This window comes from Haliotis rufescens, unplaced genomic scaffold (genome assembly GCF_023055435.1).
Source record: "Haliotis rufescens isolate VD_foot unplaced genomic scaffold, xgHalRufe1.0.p SCAF_2, whole genome shotgun sequence".
Lineage (NCBI taxonomy): Eukaryota > Metazoa > Mollusca > Gastropoda > Lepetellida > Haliotidae > Haliotis > Haliotis rufescens.
The window spans coordinates 41,914,720-41,941,460 of NW_025963890.1; the positions used below are offsets into that span (position 1 = coordinate 41,914,720).

At 40.2% G+C, this 26,741-nt stretch overlaps 1 protein-coding gene across 3 annotated transcripts in view; it reads left to right on the forward strand.

Annotated features, from left to right (window-relative positions):
- The window catches only part of LOC124149430 (oxysterol-binding protein-related protein 9-like), a 52,104-nt gene extending 25,676 nt beyond the window's left edge, over window positions 1-26,428 (forward strand). For 2 of the 3 annotated variants that reach the window (XM_048399992.1, XM_048399993.1), the window contains 8 exons: window positions 1,591-1,756; window positions 3,296-3,380; window positions 12,380-12,554; window positions 15,812-15,908; window positions 17,706-17,828; window positions 18,419-18,510; window positions 19,309-19,444; window positions 20,860-26,428. In XM_048399992.1, coding sequence (XP_048255949.1) covers window positions 1,591-1,756; window positions 3,296-3,380; window positions 12,380-12,554; window positions 15,812-15,908; window positions 17,706-17,828; window positions 18,419-18,510; window positions 19,309-19,444; window positions 20,860-20,937 — 952 coding nt within the window. In that variant the 3' untranslated portion in view covers window positions 20,938-26,428. Of the gene's footprint in view, window positions 1-1,590; window positions 1,757-3,295; window positions 3,381-12,379; window positions 12,555-15,811; window positions 15,909-17,705; window positions 17,829-18,418; window positions 18,511-18,720; window positions 18,779-19,308; window positions 19,445-20,859 lie in introns of those variants that run through there. The other variant, XM_048399994.1, reaches the window with a different exon arrangement.
- The last annotated feature ends 313 nt before the right edge of the window (window positions 26,429-26,741 follow it).

The following is a 26,741-nucleotide window of genomic DNA, read 5'->3' on the forward strand; positions in this document are numbered from 1 at the left end:
TCCATATTAAAGTATTGGAGTTACGATCATCTTAGTGCTATGACTGTTGTAAGTCCATATTAAAGTATTGGAGTTACGATCATCTTAGCACTACGATTGCTAAGTCTAGGTTAAGGTATTGGAGGTACGATCATCCTAGTGCTTTGACTGTCATAAGTCTACGTTAAGGTATTGGAGTTACGATCATCTTAGTGCTATGACTGTCATAAGTCTAGGTTAAGGTATTGGAGTTACGATCATCTTAGTGTTATGACTGTCATAAGTCTAGGTTAAGGTATTGGAGTTACGATCATCTTAGTGTTATGACTGTCATAAGTCTAGGTTAAGGTATTGGAGGTACGATCATCTTAGTTTTATGACTGTTGTAAGTCCATATTAAGGTATTGGAGTTACGATCATCTTAGTGCTATGACTGTCATAAGTCTAGGTTAAGGTATTGGAGTTACGATCATCTTAGTGTTATGACTGTCATAAGTCTAGGTTAAGGTATTGGAGTTACGATCATCTTAGTGTTATGACTGTCATAAGTCTAGGTTAAGGTATTGGAGTTACGATCATCTTAGTGTTATGACTGTTGTAAGTCCATATTAAAGTATTGGAGTTACGATCATCTTAGTGCTATGACTGTCATAAGTCTAGGTTAAGGTATTGGAGGTACGATCATCTTAGTGTTATGACTATCGTAAGCCTATATTCAATTATCTGTGTTACGATAATCTTACTGCAATGATATATATGTGAAATGGGACCCAGGGCCAAGTTCCACAAAGCAATCTTAGTGTTATGACTGTCGTAAGTCTATGTTAAGGTATTGGAGTTACGATCATCTTAGTGTTATGACTGTCGTAAGTCTATGTTAAAGTATTAGAGTTACGATCATCTTAGTGCTATGACTGTTGTAAGTCTATGTTAAACAATTGGAGTTACAGTCATCTTAGTGCTATGACTATCGTAAGTCTATGTTAAAGTATTGGAGTTACGATCATCTTAGTGCTATGACTGTCATAAGTCTAGGTTAAGGTATTGGAGTTATGATCATCTTAGTGTTATGACTGTCGTAAGCCTATATTCAAGTATCGGTGTTACTATCATCTAACCGCTAAGATATATATGTGAAATGGGACCCAGGGCCCAGTTCCACAAAGCAATCTTAGTGCTATGACTGTTGTAAGTCAATGTTAAGGTATTGGAGTTACGATCATCTTAGTGCTATGACTGTCATAAGTCTAGGTTAAGGTATTGGAGTTAGATCATCTTAGTGTTATGACTGTCGTAAGCCTATATTCAAGTATCGGTGTTACGATCATCTAACTGCTAAGATATATATGTGAAATGGGACCCAGGGCCCAGTTCCACAAAGCAGTCTTAGTGCTATGACTGTCGTAAGTCCATATTAAAGTATTGGAGTTACGATCATCTTAGTGCTATGACTATCGTAAGTCTATGTTAAAGTATTGGAGTTACTGTCATCTTAGCACTACGATTGCTTCTTGAACGGAGCCCTAATGTCCCCCAACAGAAGTGTACATCCTTGGCATGGATGAGTACACCCAAGGGAACTGTGCGTAAACCTGCTGCCTTGTTGTACAGAGTGGCTGACCTGGAGACGCCGCGGGAACGCATGGTGCAGGTGGTGCGGTGGTACTTGTCCGCCTTCCACGCCGGCAGGAACAGCGACATAGCCAAGAAACCCTACAACCCAATACTCGGGGAGACATTCAAGTGCTTCTGGAACCTCCCAGATGAAAAATCTACAGTAAGTTAGAATGAAACAGCATAATATATTCAATGTTGCACCGGCTCTATATATACACCAACTGCGCATTCCGATACGTATTACGATACCTTGCTCATATGTATCACAATACTTGCATGTGCTCTTATTTCTGGTGCATGAGTCATGTTTTTCATAGAGAGGATGGCCAAATACCTGGCACACTAACAATTTACAGTTGGCAGTGTAAAGTATGGCACAATGGATGAAAATAGTTACGTTTTCAATACTCGTTTTTGGTGTAACATTTATTGAAGAATACATTTAAGGTAAGAATCGATACTTCTTCATTTGTGTGCGATGTTGATCAATACTTGTATCGAGAGTAAACAATCACGATCCACCGATGTATCAGTGTATCGTCCCACCACTAGGCTCTGTGAGAGAAAGATGATGTTTGTTGTTAGTTGTGTAAGTTACAAGGGGTGATGGGCTAGCCAAGTTGGTAAAGTGTCTGTCCATCACACATTAGTTCTGAGTTTGAGTCTCTATATTGATAAAAATGGGTGGTTTAGTGACTCCAGCTATGGTATGGATGTGTGCTTCTGATTCTTAGACTAAAAAAAAATAATAGTCTTGGTTTTCAGGCATCATCATAGAGTTTGCAGCATAATTTGTTTTTATTTCCATTTTTAAAAAAACCCTTTAATATCAAGTCCAACAGTAGTCAAATACTGTTTTCCTGTATTTTACTCATCAAGGAATACATTTATGTAGGGAGGCCCTTTTCCAGGTTTATTGTACACAACTATTTATTTGGTTACCCAACTGTTTTTTGGTTACATACTAGTTTGAACAACAACAACAACAACAACAACAACAACAAAAATAGACACCGCCCGCCCACCCGCACGCACAATATTTTCATCATTTGATGACATTCAAAACAGTTTTCGAGAAGTCAAGGTTATTGTAAATAACTCTTTTGTTGAAAGTGAATGATTTAGGTTGTACATAGATTTAGATTCTTTAGCAGAAAACCTCAAGGCTGCAAGGATTCCCAATATTTCCAAAACTGTAAAGACTTGTGCAATGGCAGTGCGGTAATCACTTTTCTTTATTAACCTTGTACGATTGCGACTAACGGGATCGGGTGGTCAGGCTCGCTGACTTGGTTGATTCATGTAATCATATCCCAATTGCGTGGATCGATGCTCATGATGTCAATCACTGGATTGTGTCGTCCTGACTTAATGTTTTACAGACCGCCGTCATATAGCTGGAATATTGCTGAGTGTTGCGTTAAACAACAAATAAACAAACAAATAACAAATATCTCCTGAATAATATGCATTTCACATCACCTCTTGTCCGTGTCTGTAAGACATGTAGAATACTCGAATGGAACCGCTATCTATTCGTGGCAGTGTCTCTGTCTCGGAGCTCAGACATACCATGGGAAGTCACACTTTAATAACAGATATTTTTTATAATACCTGTACATACATATTTGATTTAAAGTTTTCTGCGTTTTATGTCTCATTTACTGCATGTGTATTTCTTGACCATTGATGTGTTCAGGATGTGGTTGAAGATGGTCCTGTTGCCTGGGCAACCGAAGACAGCATCGCATTCATAGCAGAACAAGTGTCTCACCACCCACCAAGTGAGTACTCAAGGGCAGGTAACTTGTGTTGGCACGATGACATTGTCATATTGTAATGTCGACCGCCTCCGTGGTCTAATGGTAGAGCGGGGTTCAATCCCCAGCCGCGTCATACCAAAAGACGTTAAAAGTTGGTACTTGTTGTTACCCTGTCTGGCGCTCGGCATTAAGGGGCTAAAACAAGGACTGGTCGGCTTGGAGTCAGTATACTGTGTCTGAGTGGGGTATTCATATTAAACTGCGGCATGGTATCTCAGTGTGCTAGCACTTTAAATCGGCATCAGTCCGGACTAGTACAAGCAGCCACACACACACACACACACACATACTCGTGCATGCACGTCGCAATAATCTTGGACGCGACGTTAAACACGATTTCACCTCACAGTTGTAAAACATGTGTCAGAACATCTTCATGAGGCAAGGGAGTTAACTGGCTTTAAAAGTCCAGTTTCCACCCTTGCCGAACTAGGCTGGAATTACTGGGCTCGATCGTAGCGCCACCAGTGGCTATTACCAATGATGTCCCTTCTAAGCCTCTCCTTTGGACCAATCAGATTCAACCTCTCGTATGGTCGCTATGTAAGTGCAATAATCTACGACGCGACGTTAAACCCCATTTCACCTCACCACCTCTCGTATCTGTTGCGTTTGCTTCACACAAAATGGTTGCGCCCGGTCAGGATGATATGATCGATAATCAATATCTGTATTGTGATAAAACAAGTCTTACATCACGTGAGCACCTTGATTAAAAACATGAGAAAATTTGGAAAATATACAACGAGTTGGTGGTGCACATGCTTTGCAAATCCTGCAATCGACCAAAATCTGCACGACAGTTTACGAACCGGATTTCAATTCCAGTGCACGATTTTGATTGGACTATGCATAGACTCATTAGTCCAGCCAAAATGTAACTCAATAATACCAGCCTAGTTCGGCAAGGGTTGAAACTGGACTTTTATAGTCAGTTAACTCACTTGCCTCGGGAAGATGAACACGTAATAGCCACTAGTGGCTCTTCTATCGAGCCTGGAAATTCCAGCCTAGTTTGGCAAGAGTGGAAACTGGACTGTTATAGTCAGTTAACTCTCTTGTCTCGGGAAGATGGTGTCAGAATGTCACCGAATGTAATGCCAAGTTGACTGTGGTTCCTCACAGAACACTGTCTTCCTTAGTGGTATGTATAATGGGGTTATTCCTCAATGCCCAATAGAGCTGGGTTGGTTGTTGGTTTGTTGCTCAACGCCGCACTCAGCAATATTCAAGCTATATGCAGTGGTCTGTCAATAATTGAGTTTGGACCAGACAATCCGGTGATTAATATCATGAGCATCGATCCATGCAATTGGGATCAATGCCACGCATCAACCAAGTCAGCGAGCCTGACCACCCGATCCCGTTAGTCACCCCTTACGGTAGCGGACGGTCAGGCTCGCTGACTTGGTTGATGCATGTCATCGATTCCTATGGCTGGGAAGAATCTGATTTTGTCAAGGGTTGTATTCTAAAATTCTAAAGCTCTCAAGTCAAGTAATTATTTTTTTTTTTTTTTTTTCTTTTATTTTTTTTTAGAAAGACACACCTGTTACATAAATGGGCTTCCGCCCAGGGTAGCAGAAAGCCCATGACATAAAGCACAACTTATCAGTACATCTTGCTTTGTTGTTTTTTTTATACAGAAAATAACATACTTCTCACTCACACATTCACTCTTGTTTATATATCATATTGCAGTTTAGGAAAGTACATGGTCTCAAACATTAAAATCTTAAGTACAAAACTAAAATTAAATTGAAAGCTGCTCCTCATTTTCGAAAAGTTGATGATACAGCATCCAAGCACCATAGAATTTCTGTTGATTACCTGTCTTGAAAGCAATATCTTTTTCAATGTTGTATCGTGAAAAAGCTTCCTTTTTATAAACATGAAAATAAGGTTTTGTATTTTGGAATTTGCATCTATAAATATAGTATTTGGCAATTAGTAAAAGTAAATCAAACACTTTATCTGTTTTTATGTTCTCTTTAACTCCAAAAAGTATCAATTCTGCACAAAATGTCATATTATAAACATGAAAGCACTGGTCGATCCACAATGACACTTCATCCCAAAATTGTTTTATTACATCACATTCCCAAAACAAGTGAGTAATTGTTTCCTTTTCATTGTGACAGAAGGAGCACAAATCATTCTGAGCATAATTGAGTAAATACAGAAAAGTATTAGTGGTGAGAATTCTGTGGGTAATTTTGTATTGAAACCATCGCAGTTTGACATCCTGTGTTGTACTGAAAATTTTATTATAAATATTGTTCCAATTTAAGTTTTCAAATTGTAATTCCCACTTTTCCTGCCCTTTAGTTTTTACTTCTGTAGAAACCAATGAAAAATAAATATGTTTTGAACCAGACTTGGAACTACAAATAGTTTTTACCACACAGCGCTGATCCTCCACAGAATCTGTTGGAACTCTAACTAAATTTAGAGCTCCAAGGTATTGTTTAACGCTGCTAACAACACCATAAAACTCCAAATAAGATGAACAAATACCATACATATCATTAAATTCCTCATATGACAGAAACTCCTTATTGGCCTTGACCAAGTCTATAATTTGGGAGATGCCCTTCTCAAACCAGCATTTCAAGAAAAATGATATCCTATTAATTTTAATATTAGGGTTATAAAAAATTGGTTCAGTTAAAAAACTACTGAAAGATTCTGGCTTGATTTTCTTATCAAGCACTATAAATGACTGAAAACAACTTTTCCAAAACTCATTACTTATCAAAGATAATTTTCTTTCAAAAAACGTCACACCAAACTCACCAAGTTTACACAAATAAGGATATGTAGATTTAAATAGGTGCTTCCATTTTGGATCACCTGAGGACACAAGTCTCCTTATCCATGTGGCCTTAAGAGATGTTACATATGAAAAGATATTCACCATACCTAAGCCCCCTTGCTTAACAGGTTGACAAACTTTAATCCTCTTTACTTTGTCTCGTTTATCACTCCAAAGAAATTTAAAAAGCATAGCATTTAAAGTAACAAGAAAATCATTTGGGGGATCAGGCAGTGATAACAATAGATAATTGAGTTTTGAAATCAACAAGGATTTAATGATTGCCACCCTACCAATTGGTGTAACTATCCGTTTCATCCACCTATTCATAATCTGTTTTAACTCAAATAATTTGTCTTTAAAGTTCAACTGAACCATTTTTTTCAGATTTGTGCAAAATTTGACTCCCAGAATTCTAAACTCTTCTGGATTCCAACCAACAGGCAAATCATCTTTGAACTTTTCCTTACAACCTCTCTTGGAGCCAAGCCAGATAACTTGAGTTTTATTATAGTTAATCTTAAGACCAGATATTTGGGCAAAACAATCAAGAGAGTTAATACATGATACAAAGGAGGACTGACTACCATCAAGTAATATTTCCATATCATCAGCATACTGACTAAGAAGATACTCACTACCGTCCACCAGGATACCTTTGACATCTCTATTAGAGCGGATCATACTGGCTAGTATTTCTGCACAGAGAATAAATATATACGGTGACAATGGGTCACCCTGTCGGCAACCGCGTCTGATATTAAACCAAGATGACAACTGACCATTGATGGACATACAGCTTTTTATATCATTGTAAAATACCGATATATATTTCCTTAAATTTTCACCAAATCCCCAAAAGGATAAAGATTTGTCTATAAATGACCAAGCAATGGAATCAAATGCCTTCTCAAAGTCTATAAGAAGAAGCATACCAGGAATGTTTGATTTTTCTGTACATGAGATGGCATCATAGATTAAGCGAATATTGTCACCAATGTAGCGACCTGTCATAAAGCCAGTCTGATCTTCATTAATGATAAATGGCAATCTTGACTTGATTCTATTTGCTATGCATGAAGATGCCAGCTTATATGAAACATTCAATAGTGATATGGGCCTCCAGTTAGTTATGAAGCGTTTAGGCTTGTCCCCCTTTGGAATACAGACAATAACCCCTTGTTTCTGGGTAACAGAGAGTTCACCAGATATTAAACCACAATTCAATGATCGCAATAAAAATTGTCCAATATCTTTCCAAAAGAATTTATAAAATTCAGTGGGAAAGCCATCTGAGCCTGGGCTTTTGTTATTTTGCATTTTTTTCAAAGCTTTTGCCAGCTCATCAAGAGTTAATAGATCTTCCATCTCGTCCACATCACTTTTATTTAAAAAGGGGAGAGAATCTCTGTCCAACAGGGTATTCAAATCACAATCTTGCACCATGTGTTCTTTGCTACTGTATAAATTCTCATAGAAATTGGCAGCTTCAGCAATAATGTCACTTGAATTTAGCAATGTGGTGCCATCGTTTAACTCCAAATGAGTCATAGACTTGCTGACAAAATTCCTGTTCTCAAGGTTACAGAAATAGCTGCTAACTCTTTCACCATCCATAATCCACTTAGTTCTAGATCTTATGGCAATTCCAGCCATCTTGTGTTTCCTAATTTCTTCCAATTCTTTTCTTTTATCTTCCAAGTCATCAAAATTAATAACACTAGAAGTTTCAAGAATTTCGATCTGTTGAATCAGGTTTTGTTCTTTTTCAATATTTTTTTTTTTCTTGAAGGAAGAATAAGAAACTGTTTTTCCTCTGATTTCCAGAAGCAGGACTTCAAAGAATAATTGATCATTTATATTAAACTGAATTTCATGATTAGGTATATCATTAATATTTCGAGCATCACCATACATTTTAATATACTGCGATTTAACCTTTAAAATAGTTTCTTTTACTAGATCTATGTAATACTTATCTTTCAACAAAGAAGTATTAAATTTCCATTATGTATTACGCTTTGGACAAGTTTGAAATGAAATACTCAGATCAATGATTGAATGATCAGTTCTATAACCTGCAGTGATTTTTGCCTGTGTGGCAAAAGAATAGAGTCTTTCTGAGATGAGAAAGAAATCTAATCTTGCTTGTTTTAAGGGTGACTTTTTACGCCAAGTAAACCTTTTGATTTCTGGATTGAAATCTCTCCACACATCTACCAAATCAAAATCACCAATTAATTTTAATATTTTTTCACGAGCACGAGGATTATTGATATTCTGGTAATTATGAACATCTAGTGACTCATTCAAAACAAGATTCCAATCTGCAGCAAAAATATAATCCTCATTTCCCATGACACGAGCTTGCTCTTTAACCTGCTCATAGAATTCTGGTGAGTCTAAATTGGGACCATAAATATTCACAAGTGTTACCCGTTGATCACTAATAGTTATATCTAATATAAGTAAGTTACCATTGTCATCCATGTAAGTCCTATGAATCTTATAGTCCACATTTTTGTTAAACAAAATCGCAACACCCCTGGACTGGCTGTTTTTGGAATTGAAGATGCAATCAAATCCCCACTGTGATCTTATAATTGGTTCTTGTTCTTTTGTAAAATGTGTATCCTGTAGTAGATAAAATGAGTATGCTTTAGATCGTAAAAAGTTAAAAACATCTTTTCTCTTGGCATTATCTTGCAGTCCTCTACAGTTCATAGAGCAGCAGGTAAAACCTAAGTTAGCCATTGTCAATAAAAGATTTGTTCACATACACAGAGGCCATATGAAAGATTGAATTTACACACTTTCTACACATACATACACTTTCACAACTATCTGAAGAAAAAGCTTTAAAACCATAAATGACTGAAATCAAACTCACACTTGCTTCTACAAACTTCAAGTAAAGCATCGTATGATACAAACTTGCACCATGTGGCTACCACCAGAAAAAAGGGGTAAAATCTTCACCCAAAAGTATCAGTGGCATATAACAGAAAAGACCAGGAACAAAAATAGCTGTCATAATGATAAGTAAGAAGCACACAAGTGTCAAACCATTACACAACTAAATACTGTCCACTGTGAAGCTAACATCCCAAATTCACAGTTACTAGTGATTTGGTTGAATATTTCCTCATGCAATATTCAATTGACCCATTATACTATAAACTAAATTAGGCTGTGGCATACAGCGAGTATAGGCACTAACATAGTAATATAGAGAAAAGTAGAAAATAACCAAACCAACACACTGTCCGATATGTAATTTACGAGTTTTACACACTTACAAGTTCTCTATTGATCAAAAGTTTAACTGATGAACTAATGATGCAATGCATATAAGACTTATATCTGATATTATGCAAATAAGTCTTATCATTATTATCTCATACAGTAATTCTACAGTATACTAGTTTGTTTTTTAATTGATATCTCCAGTTTTTTGTGTTGGTTTTTTTCGTTGTTTTTGTTTTTTTCATAACGAAACAACGTGACAATGGATCTTCACATGTCCAAGAGCGAGATCAACAAACCCGAACATGATGATGTGCGTTAAAATAAAGTTAACACTACATTTGTGATTTATAACAAACAAAATAAAAATTGACCGAGAGAATGGGTCACTCATCATCAGTAATTCTACAGTGTATTCGTTATTTTAAGCTCACCTCCCAAAAAGCGGCTATCTTATTTTATTTTTCACACCTTATCCATGAAAGAAATATTATAAGAATATCGTCCTCTCCACGAGTCCTGTGGGCCGCCATTTTGAATGGTCACGTGACAGATGTACACACCTTGGTCATGTGATATGCGAAATACCAATGTAAAAAGTTCAAGAAGCGTCTCCGGTAACACTGTGAAACAACATGACAGTGGATCTTCACATGTCCGAGAGCGAGATCAACAAACCCGAATATGATGATGTGCACTAAAATAAAGTTAACACTACATTTGTGATTTATAACAAACAAAATAAAAATTGACCGAGAGAATGGGTCACTCATCATCAGTAATTCTACAGTGTATTCGTTATTTTAAGCTCACCTCCCAAAAAGCGGCTATCTTATTTTATTTTTCACACCTTATCCATGAAAGAAATATTATAAGAATATCGTCCTCTCCACGAGTCCTGTGGGCCGCCATTTTGAATGGTCACGTGACAGACGTACACACCTTGGTCATGTGATATGCGAAATACCAGTGTAAAAAGTTCAAGAATCGTCTCCGGTAACACTGTGAAACAACATGACAGTGGATCTTCACATGTCCGAGAGCGAGATCAAGAAACCCTAACATGTTGATCTGCACTCAAAAATAAAGTTTACACTAGATTTGTGTTTAAAAGAAACAAATAAAACATTGATCGAGAAAATGGGTCACTCATCATCACATACATTGACTTTAGCCAGGTTAGATTCTTGGTTCCTCGTCCTCTTTGAGAGTTTTCCATGCGCTCCCGGCATCCTTTCTGTAATACAGGGTAACAACGATCCCCTTTTCGCGAACCTTTGCATGTAGTTGTTGTTTACGTAATTCAGCGGCTTTTCGTACCAGGCGACCACGAAGTTTTTTTAAGTCGACAGGCAGGTCTGTACGAACACTGAGCCGGTCTTTCGCCAATTCCCTCCCCACGGAATAGGTAGTCTTCAAAATGAGATCTCTGTCCTCCATGCGCACGAATTTAATGATGATAGGATTAGGTTCTTCGTTCGGTGTGAATCGAGGGAGTCTGTGAATATTCACAAACAACATGTTGTCCACCGCATGTGAATCCAGGTGTAATTTATCCTTGAAAATGTTTCTACAGGCCTTGTCAACATCTGTGACTGTATTAGGTACACCGTAGATTAGTAAGTTGGATTTACGGGAATACATCTCTGAGATCAGTAGCTTTTCTCTTAGCTTGTCGATTTCGTCGCGGAGGCGTTGTTCTGACGACGCCATTTTGTCACCAAGGTCGTCGATAGATTTCGACATAAATTCCACCGAAGACTCCACTGAAGATACCCGTTTGAACAAGTCAGCCACTTCTTCTTTAACAGAGTCGATCTTGGAACATATCTGACTGGTCTGTTTGTCCAATTCCTCGCGAAGGAACGTTTTCAAGTCGCTGGGTGCAACGTCAGCAGGCGGGGAGGACGAAGGTGAATGTAAGGGCAGAATAACGTCAGAGCTTTCCTCCTCATCTGTCTGCTCCGGGCGTAAATACGAGCTGATTTTATGTGTAGCAGTACTGCTGGTGGTAGATTTGTTGTTCTGTTTGTTTGTATTTCGTCTCCCCGCCATGCTTGTGTAAAGATTGAAGTGGATTACCACGAGAGCGCCAGTCGCACGTCTTTACGATTCGAGCGCCATACCGGAAGTCAAGTCAAGTAATTATGATTGGTTGCCTTAAGAATCGTCGGATCATAGATTTTCGGGCGTTATACTTTTTTGGACGGCCATGTTTATCGCAATTACTCACACTATAACAAGGGGTGTGGAGTCACATAGACGTTGTAAAAACTTAGATGATGGCCTGTGTTTTAAAGTGAATGAGATGTTCTTGTGATTACAGAGAAAACTACTAATGTTTCTTAAGCCCATAACACGGGGATATTTAAATGTTTGGTTTGGAAAACATGACCCTATGAGCTGTTTTTATGTTTCGGGTCAGGAAACTTATATACTGCCTCTTTCTTGTTGTGTCTAGTTTTTGTATAAAGTATGTGTGTTGTTTTCATCATTCTACAATGGTAAAGATTGTTCCTCATACTATCAACCACTGAAATATTGTTCGGTTATAAAACAAGATTCACCAATGCACCCAAGTTTCACTTATAATTTCTGACCCATGAGAGATTCCGGGGTAGAAAAGGTCTTCAGCAACCCAAACTTGCCGTAAAAGGCGTCTATGCTAGTCGTAAAAGGCGACTAACATGATCGGGTGGTCAGGCTTGCTGACTTGGTTGATACATGTCATCGATCCCAATTGCGTGGAGCGATGCTCATGATGTCAATCACTGGATTGTCTGGTCCAGACTCGATTATTTTATCGACAGCAGTCATATAGCTGGAATATTGCTGAGTGCGGCATTAAACAACAAACAAACAAACTTATAATTTCTGATTAAGCTGTTCCTCATTTCAGTTTCGGCGTTCTATGCTGAACACCACAGTAAGCGCATCGCTCTGGACGGGTACATCTGGACCAAGTCCAAGTTCCTGGGCCTTTCCATCGGTGTCCACATGATCGGTCAGGCTGTTGTGTCTGTCCTGGACCATGACGAGGAATACACACTCACCTTTCCCAATGGCTACGGCAGGTACGACCACTACAGCAAAACTCGTAACAAATGTAGTAGCAGTGTTATTATAAAAAATCCAGTTAAGATAATCTGGATAATATAATAATAAGGTGAACAAATTTTCAATAAGTGATATATATATATTTATCATATAATGGGTAGGTTTCTCGGCAGGATAAAGCCAACGGATAAAAACGTTATCCGTTGGGGTCATATGCGGATAGAGATGCAAATATCAAAGGTCAAGTAGGGACTACTTTCACTGTTTATAAACAAACATGACGTCACCCTCGTCATTCGGCGATCGAGTCAGAATTAACCATCGGGAATATGGATAAACTACAGGGATAATTGCTATCATTATCAAAAGAACAGTGTAATACACTGAAAATCAGTGTTTAACTGTGACGTAGCTAAGGCATTTTATAAGTTTTGGCAACTTTGGAGATATAAATTTCGAAACAATTTTGCGAGAGCACGAGGCCTAGCCAAGCGGGATCAGTAGCCATATCTGTGCTTGTAGACCTCTGCGGCTTGAAACCTTCTCCACAAATTAAAATAGTTGGATTTGGCCGAAATATGTTTGAATTGTTACCTTGTTTCGTTTTGTTGCTGTGTGTACATCTGACTACACTTCTTAACGTTACGACAGGACAGACCGACTGTCAACAATGTCTGAACGTAGCCGTGACGTTTCATAGACTAGGGTTAGAGTAACTTCCCTTTGACAAAGGGCAGTTACTCTAGCGGACAGACCGATGGATTGCCGCGAAAGGCAATTAAAAACAATTGTTGTTTTGCGTATATGTTGCTTCGCCACTGTATAAGAAACAGATTTCAGTTGGAACTATATTGGCTACTGTCACTGTCCGACTGACACATCACTTACCCTGTGGTGTAATAAATATTAATGCGCGCATTCCAGGAAAACTCGCAATGGTTCGGTAATGTTTGTGAGAGAGGGAAAGCGATTTTCAAGCACAGAATTAAAGAATGACATTATATGATAAAGAGGTTATCACGCTTGTGTGTTTGGGGATGTTAAATAGCCTGTATTAGGAATAAACACTATGTATTTAGCTCGCCAAGGCTTGCTATATACAATGTTTATTCCTAATGCAGGATATTTACCATCCCCAAACACACTCGCGTGATAACCTCTATATATCTTGATTCATCACCTCGTATCACCTGGGGGCACGGGTAGCCCAATTGTCTAAGATGCTGCGATTCGCTGTACAGAGTTGCGTCCCTTAGGCACGCCAGAAACCTATGATTGTGGGTTCGAAATCCCGGTTCGCCCCAATTATGTTTCTAGGTTTGTCAGCACCATACCCTTGCTCATGGGTTTCACTAAGCTGACACGCCGCAATATAACTGTAATACTGTTCAAAGCGGCGTTAAACCCAACTCACTCACAAACTCACTTGTATCACCTTGATGACGTGGATCGTTGATCACAGTAGTAATCACTGGATTCTCCGGTCAGGACTTGATTTTGACAAGGTATGCACAGGAATATGAGGGTACAAAAAGAAACAGAGAGGTAAACAAACATACACAGGTACATGAAGGTACAAAAAGATACACATAGGTAAACATAGGTAGAGAAAGGTACACGATGGTACACACAGATTCATACAGGTATGATGGTAACACAAAGGACCCATGCAAGCAAAGATAGAGGACGGTATTCTGAGGTATTCATAGGAACGGACAAGTACAGACAGGTAGATAATAATAATAATATTAATAGGCTATATTTATGTTGCAATATTTCCACACCACACAGAGAGGCATGCTCAAAGCGCTGTTATTACCCCGGTCACTGGAGTGTTCACTCGAGAATAATTCTCAGCCCCTTGGGGAGTATACAACTCAGGCTGCCTGTTAGGCGCTAGTAGATGAAGGTACGAGCAGGAACACACAGGTACACTCAGGTACGCAAAGATACACGGGTAGATGAAGGTACGAGCAGGTACACACAGGTACACTCAGGTGCGCAAAGATACACGGGTAGATGAAGGTACGAGCAGGAACACACAGGTACACTCAGGTACGCAAAGATACACGGGAAGATGAAGGTACGAGCAGGTACACACAGGTACACTCAGGTGCGCAAAGATACACGGGTAGATGAAGGTACGAGCAGGAACACACAGGTACACTCAGGTACGCAAAGATACACGGGTAGATGAAGGTACAAGCAGGTACACAAAGATACACGGGTAGATGAAGGTGCGAGCAGGAACACACAGGTACACTCAGGTACGCAAAGATACACGGGTAGATGAAGGTACGAGCAGGAACACACAGGTACACTCAGGTACGCAAAGATACACGGGTAGATGAAGGTACAAGCAGGTACACAAAGATACACGGGTAGATGAAGGTGCGAGCAGGAACACACAGGTACACCAAGATACACGGGTAGATGAAGGTACGAGCAGGAACACACAGGTACACCAAGATACACGGGTAGATGAAGGTACGAGCAGGAACACACAGGTACACCAAGATACACGGGTAGATGAAGGTACGAGCAGGAACACACAGGTACACCAAGATACACGGGTAGATGAAGGTACGAGCAGGAACACACAGGCACACCAAGATACACCGGTAGATGAAGGTACGAGCAGGAACACACAGGTACACCAAGATACACGGGTAGATGAAGGTACGAGCAGGAACACACAGGCACACCAAGATACACGGGTAGATGAAGGTACGAGCAGGAACACACAGGCACACTCAGGAACGCAAAGATACACAGATAGATGAAGGTACGAGCAGGTACACACAGGTAAGCAAAGATACACGGGTAGATGAAGGTACGAGCAAGAACACACAGGTACGCAAAGATACACGGGTAGATAAAGGTACAAGCAGACTGTACACACTGCTACACACAGGTACACCAGGATACACAGGTTGATGAAGATACACACAGGTACACACTGCTACACACAGGTACACCAGGATACACAGGTTGATGAAGATACACACAGGTACACACTGCTACACACAGGTACACCAGGATACACAGGTTGATGAAGATACACACAGGTACACACTGCTACACACAGGTACACCAGGATACACAGGTTGATGAAGATACACACAGGTACACACTGCTACACACAGGTACACCAGGATACACAGGTTGATGAAGATACACACAGGTACACACTGATACACACAGGTACACCAGGATACACAGGTTGATGAAGATACAAGCAGGTACACACAGATACATGTTGCCTCTGTTGCAGGTCGATCCTGACGGTGCCGTGGGTGGAGCTGGGAGGGAAGGTACAGATTGCATGTGCCAAGACAGGATACAGCGCCACTGTGGAGTTCCATACAAAAGTAGGAGTTTGCTTCGATGTCCATGACAAAGTAGACACAATTTATGGACAACTACTTCTTAATTTACTGTGAAGGTGACGTTTCAGTGTAGATCCTTATACCATTGTCAAGAATGAACATGGTACAGAATATATACTGTAAATCGTGAAATTAATGCGTCTCCAAAAGAATGCGACCACTGGACCCTAGCCAAAAATGTGACTCAATATGAATGCGACACCCCCTCCTCTCAAGCATCAGTGGATTTCTATCTAAAGATGTCCTCAGTCAAGTTTCCTCCCCTTAATCCAACCTTACAATAATCCAATCACACACCAAATAGCACCGCTTATTAGCGCTGAGTAAAGTACTTCTGCAAAAACAATACATGTGCACTGGCTCGTGTCGGCCTTCGACGCAGTCGCAAAGAACAAAGGGTGGCGTCTGTCTTGACTTGCAGGTGTGATCAGTGATGACATAAGTGAGTAGAACACTTGTCTTGACCCCAGCAGTGACAATTCACAGGACAGAATTAGTGTTTGAATGACATTGTTTATATACTTTATATACAAGTGCTGCTCAATAAACAGTGGTGTGGAATACATCAGCGTATGTCTAAGTTGGTATTTTTGCTATCCAAATGTTGATATAAATGCGATGTTTAAAAATGCGAGCAAAGACCACACGCATTTTTCGCATTTAATTCACGCTCGCGTTAATTTCAAGATTGACAGTACTCACCGCCAAAAGAAACACGAACCTAGGAAACATATAGAGAAGTATGTACATTAAGAAGAGATGTTTAAGTGTACCAATTCGTGACAAAACTAACAATTAGTCAAGTGTTACCACAGAGTGTCTTTGTTGTTACTACGATATGCTGCACGTGATTTCCAAACTTTACACGCTAATCCTGCACGAGACAAATGGTGCATCTTGAGTCATGGATCTATGACGTCACATGTGATGCATCGTGAGCATAGGTTCACACCTCATACCAGAATGTCCGTGTGTGCATCAAAGCAATCTGAGATCTCATGAATATGGGGGCGGTCGGGTAGCCTAGTGGTTAAAGCATCCGCTCGCCACGCCGAAAAACCCGGGTTCGATTCCCGACATGTGTACAATGTGTGAAGCCCATTTCGGGTGTCCCCCGCCGTGATATTGCTGGAATATTGCTAAAAGCGGCGTAAAACCATACTCACTCACTCTCATGAATATGAGTAAGTTTTCATATGTTAACCCACATGGATTGTATTCGCGTTTCTTTTGCAATGATTGTATTTAGTAGGTGGAGGATTAACAGTAATAACAATTGCATACATGAAGGAGATTAACATGAGCAGGTTGAATAATGACAACAGAAGGACAGATGAGGAAGCAAGTATATAGTGTGTGAAATATGTTTATATGTAGGCGTCGACACTCGTCCCTCCATGTTGAACTATCAGTATATACCGTATTTGACGTAATAAGCGCCCAGGGCGCTCTAAAAAATAGAAACAGGGGCTCTTATTAGAATATTATTTTGGTGGAAAAACCAGAGTTGAAAGACAAGTTTTGTGGTTTATGCTGACAGCCTGAAATGTTTATATACGACAGATATATTTTCCAGAATTTAATTGTCCATAATTAAGGGTGCATATAACACACGAGTGTGTACTATACACGAATAAATAAGTCTTGTGTACATTGATCAATGAGAAGGGTGCTAATCGGGATTGTTCACTGGCCAATATATTAGCAAGTATCGCTGTGGGCGCTTATTAGAGCGTGACGCTTATTACGTCGAATACGGTATGTAATTATTTCTCACAGCCATTCTACGGAGGAAGGAAACATCGGATAACAAGCAAGGTGTTCGAGCCTAACGAGAAGCTCCCTTTCCTCACCGTGGAGGGAGAATGGAACGGAGTGATGTATGGCAAATATACCTCAGGGGTAAGGATGAATATCATATTAAATTTTGTATATAATTGAGCCCCACACTCATAAGTCAGTAATGTTCCACCTGTGTCATGGCAGTTTGTGAATAACTGCGTCTGATTCTGACATACCAGTGACACACACAATCAACCAAGTCTGACCAGAAATCGTCTGGATCCAACCGCATGGATTTTTGCTCATGCTGTCAACCACTAGGTTGTATGGTTCCAAGGCGACCATGCTTTCCTTAACAGGCGACTAATGTGATCGGGTGGTCAGGCTCGCTGATATGGTTGATACATGTCATCGATCCCAATTGCGTGGAGTGATGCTCATGATGTCAATCATTGGATTATCTGGTCCCGACTCGATAATTTTACAGACAGCCGTCATACAGCTGGAATATTGCTGAGTGCGGCATTAAACAAACAAATAAAAGTTATGGTTCCAGCTGTTACCTCAGGTTGCCATGGTAATACTGAAATATTGCTGACTCGATTATAAAACGACATGCACTGTCAATCCTGACAACTTTTTTGGGTATGAAACGAAAGTCAATTTGTGGTTAATTTTCCAGGTAATTAGTTGGATATCTCCTTTTTCAGCAAAACGAAACATTTGTAGACACGAAGACATTACCTAAGTTCAAGAAGATGGTGAGACCGACGGACCAGCAGGAGGAGTATGAGTCTCGCAGGTCAGTGGCCTTCACCTTCATCAGACGCGTTGTGACGGCTTGCCCACTTGTCACATATGTCCCTTAACTTTGTTTGTTAAATAAACATCAGCAACACCCCACTGGTTTATGAAATAATGTTCTGAACCGTGTTACAAATTTAGAATATAAGCTAATCTGTGATGTGTTCTTAGGTTATGGTGAAATGTGACTTTAAATCTATGTTATCAGGTTATGGCGAGACGTGACATATAAACAATGATATGTTATCAGGTTATGGCGAGACGTGACATACAATCTGTGATATGTTATCAGGTTATGGCGAGACGGGACATATAAACAATGATATGTTATCAGGTTATGGCGAGATGTGACATTTAATCAATGATATGTTATCAGGTTATGGCGAGACGTGACATATAAACAATGATATGTTATCAGGTTATGGCGAGACGTGACATACAATCTGTGATATGTTATCAGGTTATGGCGAGACGGGACATATAAACAATGATATGTTATCAGGTTATGGCGAGATGTGACATTTAATCAATCATATGTTATCAGGTTATGGCGAGACGTGACATATAATCAATGATATGTTATCAGGTTATGGCAAGACGTGACATACAATCTGTGATATGTTATCAGGTTATGGCGAGACGTGACATATAATCAATGATATGTTATCAGGTTATGGTGAGACTTGACATACAATCTGTGATATGTTATCAGGTTATGGCGAGACGTGACATATAATCAATGATATGTTATCAGGTTATGGCGAGACGTGACATACAATCTGTGATATGTTATCAGGTTATGGCGAGACGTGACATACAACCTCAAGTACAAGAATGTGGAGAAGGCCACAGAGGGCAAGCAATTCCTGGAACAGCGGCAGCGGGACGAGGCCAAGGACAGGAAGGAGAAAGGGGAGAGATGGGAAACCAAGGTAAAACTCTCACCTTCACCTTGTCAGGACAGTCTAGTGGCACAAAGTCTGAAGCCCACAGTGGCGTCCCCAACGGTGATGCTGCTGGAACAGTGCTAGAAGTAGTCATACGTACATGTAACAGGAGTCCGTATCTAAAAATAGACACCCTCATGCATTATGACCATGACTTCCGGCTCGCATGTGGAGATGGTCATGAATATGCATGAGGGCGTCTATTTTCAGATACAATGTATACAATGTCCATGGTGTGAATTATCTGTAAATAGGTGGAGAAAAGACTTTTATATTTTGACTTTATTATCCCCCGCCACAATGTGGAAGGTAGATATAGGAATGGGTGCTGTCCGTCTGTCCGTCACATTTTGTTTCCGGAGCAGAACTAAAAAACCATGAGAGATATCTTAACCAGATTTTGAACATAGATGGGTCTAGTGGTGAACTGGTGCCTTTTGATAGTTAAGGATATTTGAAAAAATTATTTTCGAGTTTCCATGGCAATGGCTCTGACTAAGAGGGAAAATGTCAGTAGTGCTCCTTTCCGTCTAAGGCGCCGCGATTCGCTGTGCAGAGTTGCGTCCCTTGGACATGCCAGAAACCTATGATTGTGGGTTCGAATCCGGGTTCGCCCCGATTATGTTTCTAGGTTTGTCAGCACCATACCCGTGCTCGTGGGTTTCACCAAAGTGGTAAACGCCCGAGACCTGAATCACTTCGGGCTTTCCTCCCACATTAAGCTGACACGCCCCAATATAACTGGAATACTGTTTAAAGCGGCGTTAAACTCAACTCACTCACTCACTTGTATCACCTTGATGACGTGGATCGTTGATCACAGTAGTAATCACTGGATTCTCCGGTCAGGACTTGATTTTGACAAGGTATACACAGGAATATGAGGGTACAAAAAGAAACAGAGAGGTAAACAAACATACACAGGTACATGAAGGTACAAAAAGATACACATAGGTAAACATAGGTAGAGAAAGGTACACGATGGTACACACAGGTACATACAGGTATATGATGGTAACACAAAGGACCCATGCAAGCAAAGATAGAGGACGGTATTCTGAGGTATTCATAGGAACGGACAAGTACAGACAGGTAGATCATAATAATAATATTAATAGGCTTTATTTATGTTGCGTTAAACCCAACTCACTCACTCACTCCAGTGCAGATCTTGAAAGCCGTACAGTTTTTCTTCACCAAACTTGGCACATGGATGTGTCTAGTGGTAAACTGGTGCCTTTTGATAGTTGGGAATGTATTTGCCAAGTTTTCAAACAATGACTTTGACTTAGACTGAAAATGGTGGTAGAGCTCGTTTCCAGAGGGCTAATGCCTTGCACACAACCGAACAGGGATATGAGTATTTCATGCTTGTTATTTAAAATTTGGTTGTGTTTCAGTTTTTCCACGAGGTCGGAGAGCACTGGGTGTATGACCGGCCATTGCTGAAGAGAAATAATCCATCACCTACAGAGTGAGGGCGATCTGTGAGGACGACCTATGTGATGGCGACCATGTGATGATGGCCACTGCATCAACAATATTCCAGGCTGGTGTTGTGTACAGCTAGCCATACGAACACACAAACAAGCTGCTTAGTATTGATTAGAATAACTTAATATGTGTACTATATGAAGCAATGTGCAAACCAACATTTTACTGTTTCCCACATAAAAATCAACATTTCTTATATAGCCAAAAAAAACAACTTCAGTTTGGTTCTCAGGCACCGCCTCATCATCATTAAGTCCCTGGCACGGTTCGTTTTTTTCCCCATTTTGAACATTTCTTTTAAGAGAGAGACATATTCAGAAATTTAAGTAACCAAACCAAGAGATCTTTGAGTAAACTTGAGCCAACTCAGCCGGCGATGGAATATTAGTCTCAGAAATCAGATATCCATTGTTATTTTAATGACATGTATTGTCTAAATTCACAAATGCTTGGTTACGTTTTGTATCCTGCTTGTGCTGGCACTTTATCTGTGTGATTCCTCGACTCAGCTGTGGTGATTGCTTATTACCGACATTTCACACGGAACAATTTTGAGAAATGAAAGTTTTTTACAGCAAATGACCAGGTTAGTGAAACCATAACTTGATTTTCATCAGGGAGGAATGAAAATAGTACAATGTGAAGTGAAACTGACTGTATTTATGTTGTAAAGTGGAGAGGATGTTTATATGGTTTCCTTGGTGCACGCTGAACGGAAGTTAACAGTCGTGAGAAAACCAGTGCTGATGTCAACATTATCTACACTGAAACCCTGTTTGTCTGGAGGGTAGCCTGTTAGTCTGGAGGGTAATCTGTTTGTCTGGAAGGTAGCCTGTTAGTCTGAGGGTAGCCTGTTAGTCTAGAGGGCAGCCTCTTTGTCCAGAGGGTACTCTTCCTGGAAATCATCCACAAATTACCACATAAAGTACAAGTAATGTTTAGATCCATAGAGATATACCTCCAAGTAGTTTTTGGTTCGAGATGATTGGGTGTGTATCAGCAGGGTTTAATTGGTGTGAAAACTGCGTTTTGGGTCAGTAGGTGTTCCACCATCTTCGTGAGGCAAGCGTGTCCACTAGCCTATATCAAAGCCAAGTTTCTACCCTTTCCACAACTAGGCCACATTTCTTGGCTTGACCCTGGCGCCACCTCGTGTAGATCCCAAGTTGTGCCCCTTGTAATGAAAACACGATATCCAATCAGATTGCTGTTCTTATCTCATACAGCTTCACAAAGATGGCGACGACCTTAGGCGACGACATAGTCGATCAGAGAACGAAATCATTCGCGATGTCATCCCTGACCCAAAAACAGAGGCAATCGTTTTTCGATGAAAAATACAACAAAGACAGGCAGTGGTAAATCACTTTCATACAAAGGTGTACCAGTCGTGGATGTTGATTTTGTGAGACATTCTCTGATTAGACTATCGATATGTGCGATAGTCCAATCATATTTAGCACAGGAAAGTAAAACAAGACTTTGATAAAAAGGCTAATGGACGCTCTTGCCTCAGGAAGATGGTGTTCCACGTGCAATGGGAGATTCCATTTCCATTGAACAGGGGACTTAGGTTGAGTGTGATGAGGTGAATGTGGAGTTCGTGGTCTGTCGTGTCCGGCAACAAATGTACACCCAACCGACTGGCCCCCGAGTTAAATCTTCCACCTCTGATTGTGATTGTTGCCCGGATTACGTCGATCCATGGGGTCGATTGTTGGGCCATGATTCTTCTTAAGTTTGTTTAGCAGGTAGTTCTCATCAGTCTTTCAAGCTAATTCTGAGACGATACCAAAACCATAAGTACATGCACGTTTATTTATTGACAAAGTATACCACCGTGCCATGTTTAGATAAGAAGCTGTGAGGGGCCCAAGAGACCAGGGTGCCATTGTACAAAATAATCTTAGTGCTATGACTGTCATAAGTCTATGTTAATGTATGGGAGTAACGATCACCTTAGCGCTAAGATTGCTCTGTACAACGGCACCCTGTTGTTTATCAGAGGGGGGGCTTGTGTTAAACATAATTTGGGTATTGAAAACAGGTGCAGGTATTGCAAGGGTAAAGAAAGCCATCAATAAGTCATGTAAAAAGTAAACAAATATTTGGGATGGTAGAATATTAATTATTTAAACAGATGGATTATACCCCTCTATGAGTGATGGGTCCCCATAAATTCTGATGAATTAATATTACAAAACCCCTCCGGAAATGGTAAAATTGGAGATACACGTGTTGCTTTGTGGAGATGTTTTGAATGGGTCTTTTTAAGACTTGTGTTGTAAGGGTTAGGTCGTGTTACAGTCAGCTATGCGTGGGGTCTTGGCGTGTTACAGTCAGCTATGCGTGGGGTCTTGGCGTGTTACAGTCAGCTATGCGTGGGGTCTTGGCGTGACTTCAATGTACATACCTTGTGGTGGATAAGTTCAAACATAGACTTGGTTCTCACACTGTAAAATCAAATTGCATGGAAACGTTTTATATCTGCTTAGAAAACTATTGAAGTGAAATACTGACGTAAATATGGAGAACGTGGTGACTGAGGACCAAGTTGTGTGAGAGCCTCATATGAGCCATTGACAATACTTGTGTCTGGGTGGATCAGGGTGGACCACCCTCTGCTTACCTGTGTCTGGGTGGATGTGTCAGGGTGGACCACCCTCTGCTTACCTGTGTCTGGATGGATCTGCTTATCTGTGCCTGGGTGGATCAGGGTGGACCACCCTCTGCTTACCTGTGTCTGGGTGGATGTGTCAGGGTGGATCAGAGTGGACCACCCTCTGCTTACCTGTGTCTGGGTGGATCTGCTTACCCGTGTCTGGGTGGATCAGAGTGGATCATCCTGTGGATACCTGTGTCTGGGTGGATCAGGGTGGATCAACCTGTGGATACCTGTGTCTGGGTGGATCAAATTGGATCATCCTGTGGATACCTGTGTCTGGGTGGATCAGGGTGGATCAACCTGTGCTTACCTGTGTCTGGGTGGATCAGGGTGGATCATCCTGTGGATACCTGTTTCTTGGTGGCTCAGGTTGGACCATCCTGTGCATACCTGTGTGAGTGGATCAGGGTGGACCACCTGTGCATACCTGTGTCTGTGGATGAGAATGGACCACCCTGACATTACCTGTGTTGGGGTGGATCTAGCCTGTGGTACCCTGACGTCTACTATATGTCTTATCATACCAAAGTGTAGAATTACATATTTATTTCACATCATAAAACCAAAATATCATACACTGTAGTGACAAGTTATATAATTATTTAGACAACTTGTTTGTAAAAACTACATTGTGTGTGATGTATGTTTGACACCATGTGTTTTGATGTATGTTTGACATGTGTGATCTATGTTTGACGTGGTGTGATGTATGTTTGACATGTGGTGTGATCTATGTTTGACATATATAGTGTTGTATGTTTGACACCATGTGTTTTGATGTATGTTTGACATGTTTTATATGTATGTTTGACATGAAGTGTGATTCATATTTTACCTTTTTTGACATCAAGCGGCGAGTTTCTGGATGAACTTTATCAATAACGTCAGGCACTGCCCATCTTACAGGTAGACTCTGAGCAAGTAGAACTATATTTATTTTAATGGTTTTCAGTATCATTATTCAGAAAAGTGCTGAAAAAATTATTCTGTTTTCCATTTCCAGGACAACAAATTCATGATTACAATAAAAACCAAGTTGTACCAGGTGTATCGGGCTTGCAATGAGATTTGTGCCAGTCGGTGCGTTGTAGCCATGTTTGATAACAATGTTAGCCCTCCAGGATATGGAGACTACCATTATAGATTGAGATATTATTGATGCATGTATCTCAAGACTGTGTCGGTATGTATACACATCATAGGAATATTGTTGCCAAAAAGAATTGTTACACTTTGAACAATGTTCTGCCAACATGATACTCATGTAAAAACATGACCGTGTCTAGCAATATCAATTATGAAAATGTTATAAATTGCTGCCATGTCATATACCAGTATATTTCCCCGCCTCTTTCATAGCTATATAGACAATACAGATATATATAGGATAGAAATGATATTTTCCTGATGTATTCAGACTGGTCGTTACTGCACAAGTAACATATACCGATATAGTCACTGCTTATGTAGAAACAAAATATGATATCTTCTTAATTGAAAGTACAGGGTTCACTCAAGAATGGGCCCTTTATGTGAAAATTTCAAATATTCAAGAGGTACGCCCATTGTATTTGAAAATGTGGGCCTTTTTTTTTCAAATTTAGGGGCTAAAAGCACAAGGCCCCACCCTAGAATTATCCCTGAAAGTAATGGAAGACAACATCCTGGCACCTGTAGAGCCTGTCAAGGAATCACAAATGTTTCCCTTTCTGTTCCCTAATTTTGCCCCATCAGTATAGTTCCTGAAAATCATGATTCCATGAGTGATCATCTCTGAGCAGTGATATTATTTATGCAGATGAAGATGGTTTGAAATCCAGGGCCATTATATTCTGCCCTGATTGCCTGTGGTTATGTAAACAAATTCTTGTTTCTCAACCAACCTAAATGCCCAATAGTACCTGTGAAAACATAGATTTCAAGAACTCAAGATGCATTAATGTGGCCTTATCAGACAGTAATGAATTTGTTTCAAGCTATAAAGTAAACAGTGACAAGATAAAAAGTTCAACTTCTGATATTGATGCTGATGATTGGGAGTGGCCTAATCACCATATTGATGCTGATGATTGGGAGTGGCCTAATCACCATGTTGACTGATGATTGGGAGTGGCCTAATCACCATATTGATGCTGATGATTGGGAGTGGCCTAATCACCATGTTGACTGATGATTGGGAGTAGCCTAATCACCATGTTGACTGATGATTGGGAGTGTCCTAATCACCATGTTGACTGATGATTGGGAGTGACCTAATCACCATATTGATGCTGATGATTGGGAGTGTCCTAATCACCATGTTGACTAATGATTGGGAGTGGCCTAATCACCATGTTGACTGATGATTGGGAGTGGCCTAATCACCATGTTGACTGATGATTGGGAGTGGCCTAATCACCATATTGATGCTGATGATGGGGAGTGGCCTAATCACCATGTTGACTGATGATTGGGAGTGGCCTAATCACCATTTTGATGCTGATGATTGGGAGTGGCCTAATCACCATGTTTAATGATGGGTTGGTTGATGATGAAGAACAAGAAAACATTGTTGTGACCTAATCACCATATTGATATTGATGCTGATGATTGTGAGTGAACTAATCCCTGTGTTGACTCTGACTGGGAGTTGACTGAGGCTGTAACTTTGAAACCTTGTACAGAATGAGTGTGTGTCTCCTGTGTGTCTCCTGAGTGTGAGTGAGTGTGTGAGTGAGACATCGGCTGTGATACTGTTCTATTCCTCCTGTGTGTGGTCCTTCACAGGTATCTGGGAACACATGTCAAAACATAATAAATTATTAACTGTTGACAGCATTTTGTTGTTTATACCAGCCTTGACTGGTGTTAAGTAAGGATACAATATATCGATGAACAACTTCTTTGTGACAATGAAGATTGAGATTCTGGTGTAGATTCTAAGACCGTTATCAAGCAAGAGTAAGAACCTACACCGAAACGTTGCTCCTAATTGTAATAAAGAAGTTGTTCATCCATATACTGTATCTTATCCTTACCTTATCTTACCTTAGAAGTACTCCAACTTCTACATGCCTCTCAAAGAGTGAGTGAGTTGGGTTTAACTCCGCTTTTAACAATATTCCAGTTATATCGCGGTGTGTC